General features: G+C 53.2%; 1 protein-coding gene across 1 annotated transcript in view; it reads left to right on the top strand.

The window, feature by feature from the left end:
* The window catches only part of ASAP2 (ArfGAP with SH3 domain, ankyrin repeat and PH domain 2), a gene marked incomplete in the record, with an annotated part of 153,549 nt that overhangs the window by 120,141 nt on the left and 23,471 nt on the right, over nucleotides 1-9,937 (top strand). The window contains 1 exon segment of the mRNA XM_014589777.2: nucleotides 5,586-5,680. Coding sequence (XP_014445263.1) covers nucleotides 5,586-5,680 — 95 coding nt within the window.

The following is a 9,937-nucleotide window of genomic DNA, read 5'->3' as shown; positions in this document are numbered from 1 at the left end:
AAACGTCACTCCTGTCCTCCATATGGCTTCAGCCTGCTCCCCATGATAAGAGTCTTTCACTTCATTCTGTAAAGCATTTTATGGCCTCAGGTTTGCAAGCGGGTTCGCCGGATGGTATGCTGGGGCTGTTCGCCATTTCCTTTTCAATTTGTTTTGTTTCAAAGCACGCTTGTTTTCCCTGATAATTGAGTGTATTTTAGCAGCCTCCGTCAAAGGAGCTGTCATCATCTTCTCTTCTTTTTACCTGCTTTTAGAACCACTGACTCAATGAAATGGAACTTGAGTGATTGAAGGACTAATGTGATTAGTTCTGGGGGTTGTGTCGTTTTAACGACATTGGCACATACCAGCTTAATGTGCTTAGATTTTTAAACCTGCTTTTAAAAGACCTTGCAGTGAGCACAGATTTTGAAAAGATAAATTTTTTTCTCAACATAGAGGATCATGATTTCAGCACTGATTTTTCTTCCTTTCCTTTTTTTTCTTTTTTTTCAGTTTTGCTAGAGGTTTTGTGCACTCATCAGAGAGACAGAGAGGGGGGAAGTGAGAAGCACCTGTCATCGGGGACGGCCCCTCCATCCCTTCTCCTCTATTTCTCCCTTTGGGGTTTTGGGCACACGTGCCCAGCCTGTTTTTTAAGCTGCCGGGTCCAGCGTTCAGCCACACAGAGGGCTGTGTGCGGTCCAGCTACATAACCACTGCCCCAGCACTGTGTTCTTCAGAGGCATATGAGGAGCGATAGCGTTGCTCGGAGGGCGCTGGTATCACACGGCTGACTTCACTATTACAAGATTGATAAAGCAAATCTCGGTATTCTGAAGTCGAATTGGAGTCAGTAAATTAAAACTCTCCCTGGATCGAAGAACATGTCAGTAATCTGTGGAGCAAGGAGGTATACTAAACCAGGTCACCCCACAGCCGACTCTGCAAAAAAGCCTATGGAGAGGAAAGCCTTTCAAAGACCAGAACTGAGAGCTTACATATGCTGCTTCACCGGTGACTGCGAGAAGCTGCTCTGGTATGAGGAGCAGTTGCTTAGGGGAGCAAGAGGTTGACTCTTTTTTTTTTTTTTTTGCCATAGGGCGTGTGCACTTGCCAGAGAGACGGTGGGAGGGAAAGTGAGACATCACACCCTGGTAGGATGGCCTTGCCACAATCCCATCACCTCCACTCTCCTCCTGGGATTTGGGCTTATACGCATGTGTGCCCGGCATGATTTTCAAGCTGCCAGGTCTGGGATTTGAACTGCGGTTGACCATGAGAGAGTTCAACATCTTAGCCACCATGCCACATGCTGGCCACAGAAAGACTTTCAGTGACCATTTATCGGACCTCTGTTCCGCATCAGGGATCGTCAGAGGCGCTGTGTGTGTGTCGTATCTAACAGAATCCAGAACTCATTTCACACCCGAGGCCGTGGGGCTGGACGTGACGTAGATGCACTGACACTGCAAGGCTGACACGCGGGGGCCAGGTTTCCTCCCTGAACACACAGCATGCGTGTGCTCACAATCAGGGACGGCGAAGCTGCTGGGAGGTGCAGCGTGAAGGTCCTGTTGGAGGAGCTGTCTCTCTGTCTCTCTGTCTCAGTCTCTCACTCATGGAAGGAAAAAAAAAAAAAAGACCAGAGAGGTGGAGAAATCTCCCTAGTGCAACATAGCCAAGGGCAGTGCTGCAGACTGCTAGACACTAGAGCCTGTTTTTTGTTAGTTTGTAATTGCAACTTTAAACTTTTAAAAACTGTTTTTGACAATTTTGTCAGAAGGCACATACAGATGCTAGCCAGAATGGCAGAGGGACAGGAGGAGGGAGCGCTTCCCACTGGGGCATGGTCCTGCTGCAGTCCCTTTTCCTGTCTCTCATCCATGTGAGATTTGGGGGGCACACATGAACATATGTACCTGGCAGATTTTTCAAGCTTCTGGGGCTGAGATTCGAACCACAGTCAGCCATGTGGGATCCTGCTGCTTTAACCACCAGGCCATGGAGCTGACCCATCTCTGAACTTGAGCACCAAAACACATGTGTGTTGAAATATCAGAAATGGGACCAGCAGTTGGCATAATGGCTATGTCACTGAACTGCCCTGTAGCTGACTGAAGTGTAGCTGACTGAGGTTCAAGTCTCAGACCCGGCAGTTTAAACTCACGCCAGGCGTGTGTACATGCATGCTCAAGATCCCGAGAGGAGAACGGAGGAGAAGGGATTATGGTGTGGCCATGCCCCCAGAAGGCGATTTCTCACTTTCTGTCTCCCCATCTCTCCCTGTCTGTCGGATCCTGGAGCGCAAAAAAAAAAAAAAAAAAAAACAAAAACTCCAGAAAATATATTGGAAACACCCTTTAAAGGCCAGGTTAGCAGGTTAGCATAACTCACAAATGTGTCTCCACCTGCTGTGTGCCCTTCGGTGCTCCCCGTCGGGTCAGCACCCTGCATTCCTTAGTGCTGCTCCTGTGCCGGGGCCCCTCCACTGCCTGGGCCCTCACCCGCTGTCCACCAGAAGTGTACAGTGACCCCGCTGGGATCCGAGCAGCCCGGTTCCCAACACCCCATCTTCCTGCGTGGATCAAGAACCAGCTGAGAGACAGGTCGGCAAAGCAGGGAGATCCCAAAGCAGGTTCGTTGTTGGCGGAGACCAAGTTGGTGACCGGGTTCCCATGTGGGAATGGCGTGCTCACCTGCTGAGCCAGTCCAGGCTGGGCAGGAGGCAGGTGCCCCATGCTGGCCACCTTTCCCCGTGAGCCCACGGTCAGGGAAGTCCCGTCCCCGCCCGCCCATCCCATTCCTGGCAGTCAGAACAGAGCAAGCCGAAGAGCATCCCAGTCTTTGGTGTCGTCCCCTGGACTCCCCATCCCAAACCCCAGACACGATTCCGAGGGGAAGCCCGGGCCTCTCTGGCCTGTGGGCCCTGGTCGGTGTGAGGGTGAACGCTGTGGTCCTGCGTCCTGCACACGTGCCGACAGTAAGGGGAAGGGGCACGCACAGTCTCGGGTGTGAGCCCAGCGCAGACGCACCCAGGAGTGTGGTCCTCCCCACGCTGGGACTGCCCTGCTCGCCAGGCCCCCCCGTCTGTCTGCACAGTGCTTGGACCAACTCCTGCAGCCTGGCCATGCGGGGTTTGTCTCTCAGCAATTCCCCTGTCCTGTGAGGAGAGCCGCCATCCGGCGGGACGGTGTCTCTTATGCCGGGTCCTGGCGGGCACCGGGGCTCAGTGCGTGTTGGGACAGCATGAAGGCTGCACTCGCGCTGCCTTCGGTGAGGGGCACGAAACCACCCGGCCTCTCCTCCAGCCATCTAGACGCTGTCTGCCTCGCACAGCCCTGGGCTCCTGAGTGACAGCGGGAAGGCCCAGGTACCGGCACTCAGGGGCACGAAACCACCCAGCCTCTCCTCCAGCCATCTAGACGCTGTCTGCCTCGCACAGCCCTGGGCTCCTTCTGAGTGACAGCGGGAAGGCCAGGTGCCGGCACTCAGAGCCACTGTTCCTTGGCTTTCGCCTGCCTGATCCACCGGGCCCCACGGTTTCTTGATGTGACCTTGTGGCCTCCATCTGCAAACACTACGCTTCTGTTGGTGTTTCCAGGCGGTTCTCTGAGCCCGAGTGTAACCTGGAACTTGGCAGAGCTGTGAGTGGCACCCCCTGCGGCAGAGGGTGTGAGGCACGGATGCAGAGGCCGCCTGCACCAGCTGTCCCCTGGGAAGCCAGCCAAGTCCAAGCAGAAGGGAAGCTTTCTGGCTCCTGGGGAATTCTGCCACCTCTCCCATCTGCTCAGCACAGACTACAGGCCTCAGGGTGGCCCCTCTGTGTCCGGGAGCTGTGGTGTTTTCTCTGCCATCCACCGTCAGGACTGCACGGCTCAGCTAGGGAGGCCGGCTCTGCCGTGTCGTTAGCTGGGAGCATTTGGGCGTGCCTGGCACTCTGATAGCAGGTCAGCCCTGGCTCCGAGACCACTGTCCCAGAAACCCTACACAGGCTTTAGCTTCATGGTGCGTCGATGCTGTCACCGTGGCGTGCCACTCTGACCACTAAGTCATCCCCGGGAGACTGCAAACCGGCATCTCAGCTGTTGCCTCCTGACTGCGGCTTGAGGCCCCAGAGCGAGGGCTGGGATGATTTCTCACTTTCTGTCTCTCTGTCTCTCTCTGTTTCTCTGGCAAGCACACATGCTCTATAGCAAAAATCTCTTTAAAAAAGAAAAACAAGAAACCATCTTGGAACCATGGAATGAGACCCTCCCAAGATGCTGAACCTTCTGGTGCCTTGATCCTGAATTTCCCAGCTTCCAGAACTATGAGAAATAAATTTCTTTTGTTTATAAATTACCTAGTCTCAATATTTTGTTACAGCAGCACAAATAGATAAAGACAGGCTTCATCATAAATATTTGGAGAAGACTACATAGGAAACAGGAAGATGGAAAGGATGAATCAGGATAATCCATCACTAGTAATTACAGAGCAACTTGATATATGTGACCAACTTGGCAGTTATTCAATTATTTTCATAAAATGGTGAAAAGAGGGACCAGCAGATGGCAGAATGGTTTCATTGCTGAACTTTCACATAGTTGACCACAGTTCAAGTCCCACACTCAGTGGCTTAAAACTCACGGCAGGTGCATGTGCGTGGTGCTCAAGATCCCGAGAGTGGAGGAGAAGGGATTGCTGCGTGGCCATCCCCCCTGAGGGGTGATTTCTTGCTTTCCTTCTCTCCATCTCTGTCTCTCCAGCAAGCGCACACACCCTTAGCAAAAATTTCTCTCAATAAATAGTTAAAAAAAATTTTTGACCTGGAAGCTGACCTCTGTGTCAGATGCTGATCTGGTTGGGAAATAAATCCCTACTCTTAAGGAACTCCTAGTCGTTCATTCATTCAACAGAAGGCTGGCTGTGTCATACCGTCGAGGTAGCGTGATGTAAACCGGGTACTGGTCTCCAGATCTGCTGTACCCAGCATTGTGCCTGGTGTTCAGTGAGCACCCGTCACAGTGTGTCAGAAGTGCAAGTCTGACGGGCTGGCACGTGGAGAGCGCACGTTGGCGCTAACACGTCACACGCTTAGTGCGTCCATCTGCTGAGCGTTGCACCTGGAGTGCCCCGTTGTGTGTTAGGACAGCCGGTGAGGTGGGCGTCATCCCGGTTTGACTGATGGTAACTGACTTCCTTTGGGTGCGCACCTGTCATAGGACATGCCCCCCAGTCTTTGCTGCTGCAGGAGAGTCCCCCCGCCCCAGCTGGCCTAAGCAAAGGCTGTTTGGAGGGCATGTGGAAGGTGCATTTCAGCTGGAGTCCAGGTTTGGGGCCGATGGGGACAAAGAACCAAGACACTCGTTGAGCCAAGTTCCTGCCTGGCCCTGCTCTGTGCAGGGATGTTTTATGAGAACACTTCTCTGCAGCAGGCACTCCCCTGCTGTAATTTTATGGGTGCCTCTGGGCTTTGCGTTTTGTCCATCTTCATTAAAGGCAAACCACTTTATTGCTCTATTTCTTAGAGGCCATTAAATAAATCACCAGATGTATGAGTGATGTGCACAGTGGAACGTATTAATAATTGAAAACCCTGAAATAGACTTTTGTTTTTGCAGCTTGCCAAGAATATTGGGAATGCAGGCTTTAATGAGATTATGGAGTGTTGCCTACCAGCGGAGGACGCGGTCAAACCCCACCCAGGCAGTGACATGTGAGTACGAGCCTGGCTGTTCTCATTTTCTGAACCAACTGGCCTTCTCCCCGAGCCCTGAGAGGCAGGGAAAGACATGTTTGGGTGTGCCAGTTGTTGCTTTTGTCTTCATTTTTGTTTTGGGTGTCCAAATAAAAATTCGACGTGGCTTTGTTTGGGCAGAGGCTGGAAGAGAGCAGGTTTGGCAGGTGCCGTGTGTGTGACGATGCCGTGCTCTTGGGCCGCTGCTGTGCACGTCACCTGGGACTTTGTGTCCTCTTTCGTCACTTTCCCATCTTGGTTCTTTCTGCACAAATTCTGAGCCACGGAAAGAACCAGTTGTCACACAGACATGGTGACGGGCCATTTCCTTTGCCACGCTCTAGCAAAGGTGGAGTGTGTTTATTTTAAAAAAAGTTTTTTGTGGGACCAGCAGTTGGCATAATGACTGTGTTGCTGGATTTCCACATAGTTGACCATGGTTCGAGTTCCAGATCCGGTGACTTAAACTCACGCCGGGTGCATGTGCTTGCACGCCCAAGGTTCCGAGAGGAGAATGGAGGAGAAGGGATTGCGGCGTGGCCATCCCCCCCGAGGGTTGATTTCTCGCTTTCTGTCTCTCTGTCTCTGTCTTTCTGGCGAGCACATGCGCCCTATAGCAAAAACCTCTCAAAAAAAAAAATGTGAATAATGGGATACTTGGAATCCTTCAATGTGAAGAGACTTGAAAAACTTCATGGGAAGGGCTGACAGGTGGCACAGTGGTTAAAGGCACTGGATTCCTCCATGGCCTACCATGGTTCAAGTCCCAGACCTGGCAGCTTGTTTCTCACTTTCCCTTTCTCTCTCTGTCTCTTTCTGTTCAATTTAAAAAATAATAATAATAGCAAATGGAATTAAATCAATAATTCCTTTTTTAAAAGTTCATAGGAAAGTTAAAGTACAAGTTTATTTTGATGCAAAAATATTTTACAATCCATGCATAGCTTTTTCAAAAAATCTTATTTATTCATTCATTTATTTTAATTTGACCAGAGAGAGAGAGAGGGAGAGAGAGAGCACAAGAAAGCAAGTTCCAGGACTCAAACCGTAGCCAGCCATGAGGGAGTGTCCAAGCGCCTTAACCACCACACCACCTGCTGGTCCCCCATGCATAGCTTTTTCATAGCATGCATTTTCCAAGAAATGTTTAAATACCCTTCATATGAAAGTTCTATCTACAGAGACCCCCCACACACACACACCCATGGCATTACTGAGAAGGAAAATTACATCCTCCTTCCCCTTTTTATTTTCAAAATGAGGACCCCAACAAGTGTGAGAGCGAGACGGCAGCTGCGTCTTTCTCTTCGGTGGAACTTGCGTGGCCTCCACTCCTGCGCCACCGCTGTTATACCCGGGTGCTTACATCATTTCTGATAAACTGCACCTTCACTCGTTGCGTATTCCCACCACAGTGTGTTGTTTATGCCAGCTCTCTAAACATGTCATAAATCAAGTCGGAAAGTCCCAGCTCCGCTTGCTTCGATAAGCCAGTGCTTTAGTTCCAGAGGAAAAGGATGATCGGCTGTCTCAGGACCACACACCACCTGCAGCTAAGGCTACTGACGGGGAAACCACAGGACCTCTCGTGGCCCATGAATGCCCCCGATAGATTCGGGATGTCGAGAGCGTAACTGGGCGGGGGAGCCAGGCCAGAACCGTGTAGACGGCCAGATACCCGCTGCTCGCAGGCGCGTGAGGAAAGGCCCCCTCGTACACCAAGGGTATCTTTATATTAAGGTCATCGCATTTCTCCAAAACCTAAGCCTTTGTTTTAAAGATAATCAGCAGAACAAACTTCCTTCAGGGCATCTGAGAGTGAGGTGCCGATCAGACAGACCTGCCTGTGTTTCCTCAGGAGTTGCTTTCAGGGTACTCAAAGCCCCGGACAGATGAATACATTTAAAAAGGGTGTGGGGGAGGCACAGCATTAGGACAGCTGGACCCACAGGAGACAGGTCCTGGCTTTGCACCCCGGGCCCTCCCCGACACATCGGCACACACACGTGCCTGTGATCTGGGCTGCCTGAAGCTGGGGGTTGATTGTGCCACAAGGACGCTGGGGAGAGCTACCCCTTCCAACCCCCCAAGAAGAAATAAATAAACTTAAAGACACAATAAAGGAAATCGAGCCCACCTCCACCCCTCCTGCGGGGGTCCCACGGTGATTATTGTGGTGTGGAAAGCTGGCAGCCGCCCGGACTCACGACCTGTCGGGAGAGACTGGCCCAGCCGCCATCGTAAGCAGGCTGCCAGCCGCGTCCCCTGGTGCCATCGAGCCGGGAGTGGTCAGAGCATTGCAGGAGTGTCCCACGCCTGCCAGGAGGCCTGAGAGGGGAACCTGGGGAGTAAACAGGGTCTGCCCCTGGGTGACCCCCGAGGACTTAGTACAAGGGAGGTGCAGTCCCAGGGTGAGGGGCGTAGAGCCAGCGGGACGGCGGGCTGGATGACCGCATGAGGTGATGGGAGCAGGCGCACTGCGTGGCGAGGCTGTGCACCATCCTCAACCTGAGCCCTCCGGGCTGGGCAGGACCGGGGCTGGGAGTGGGAGCCGCGGCTGGAGCGCCAGGGTGCTCACGTGGCCGGACCTTTTCAGGTGTTGCACACCTTCCAGAAAGAGTGGGCTTCCCTTGCCAAAGGGATCAAACCCCATCAGGTTATGCTCCCTCCATCTCTGGTAGGTTTAGTGGCTAAATTAAAGCATCGGCAGGACCATTGGCTTTACCTGATTTTCTAGCAGCTTCACAGAGAGAATTCACACGCTGTACAGTACCGCCACTGAAAGGCTTTGGGTCTGTTCCTGGGGTTGTGTGTCCATTGCCGTGGATCACCGCAAAAAGAAATTATGCCGTTGACTGTCACCACACGGCCCCTACACCAGCCCTGGCCACCTCCACCCTGCTGTCTGTCTAGATTTCCACTCCGGGCATGTCTGTAAGTGGGATCGTACAGGCTGTGGTCCTTCATGGCTGGTTTGCCCCCTCAGCGCCGTGTGGTCGAGGTCCGTTCTCACTGTCGCACACACGACCTCATTCCTTCCGTCACCTAGTAATACTCCGTTGTCTGGATGTCGGATTTCGTGTTTCCAGCTGTCAGCTGGCCGGTATTTGGGTTCCTCCTGACATTTCTGCTTGACCGGCATGGACCGCATCTCTTCCCTGGGTTTCCCTGTTGCTGCTGTGAAGCTCCTTGCAGCGATGGGGGTCTGATTGCTGGGTCCTGACCAGGGAGCGGCCCTTCCTGCTGGGGGAGGACAGCACTTTCCAGGCCCTAGGACTTACTGTGCTCCTCGGATTGTTGGCTCCGCTCCATCTCACGGTCCTGCCACAAGGGTCTGCTATGTGTGTGTTCACGAATAAGAGAACCTGAGGGCCAGCAGATGTGGAGGTTAAGGCAGCGGGATCCCACATGGCTGACTGTGCAGTTTGAATCCTGGACCCGGCAGCTTAAAGGACACACCATGTATGTGTGCCCAAAATCCCAAGAGGGGAATGTAGGAGAAGGAATTGCAGTGTGGCCATCCCCCTGAGTGGTGATTTCGCTTTGCCTCTCAGTGTCTCTCTCTGTCTCTGGCAAGCACATGCACCCTATAGCAAAATTAATAAGTAAAAGGGAACTTGGAGCCTAAAGAGGTGAAGTCCTCGTTTGAGTTCAGACCAGCAGGCCATGTTGGGAGAGGGTTGATTGAAGCTTTTTGAGCCCCTGGGCCCCGCTGCCCCTCCAGCCTCCTTGGTGAGAGTGCAGTTGGAGCCTAGGGCCACCCAAAGGGGGAAATGGTGAGCATGACCCACCACTCATACGGTCCTCTGATGGCACGTGAACGCCTGGTCTGCCAGGCCCTGTACCTACCGAGGAGGATACGGTCCATGCCCCAGGGGTGTGTGGCCTGCTGGGCGGTAGGCGGGCAGGCAGGTAGAATAGCGTTCCCGGGAAGGGTGGGGGAAGGAAGCCCCGGAGACGGGCAGGAGGGTCAGGCAGCAGCTGCTGACTCGGAGCTCAGGCCTTCCGGAGATGGAGGAGGCGCGGCTGAGAGGACTTGTGGGAGTCGTCTGCCCGGCCAGCTGCCCCTGACTCCTGGGGACCAGGACCTGCTCAGGCCCTCGGTGCCTCTCAACTTGGGAGCCCGAGGGTGTCACGCGCTCACCAAAGGTGCTGCCAGAGACCAGGAACTGGCTGCTCCGACTCCTGTTTTGCCCCAGAGCTTCTGCCGGGGGGAAGCAGGGGGAGGGCGGGGGT

Source organism: Tupaia chinensis, unplaced genomic scaffold (assembly GCF_000334495.1).
Source record: "Tupaia chinensis unplaced genomic scaffold, TupChi_1.0 Scaffold000045_1, whole genome shotgun sequence".
NCBI classification, from domain to species: Eukaryota; Metazoa; Chordata; class Mammalia; order Scandentia; family Tupaiidae; genus Tupaia; species Tupaia belangeri.
This window is presented reverse-complemented; position numbering and strand designations above follow the sequence as displayed.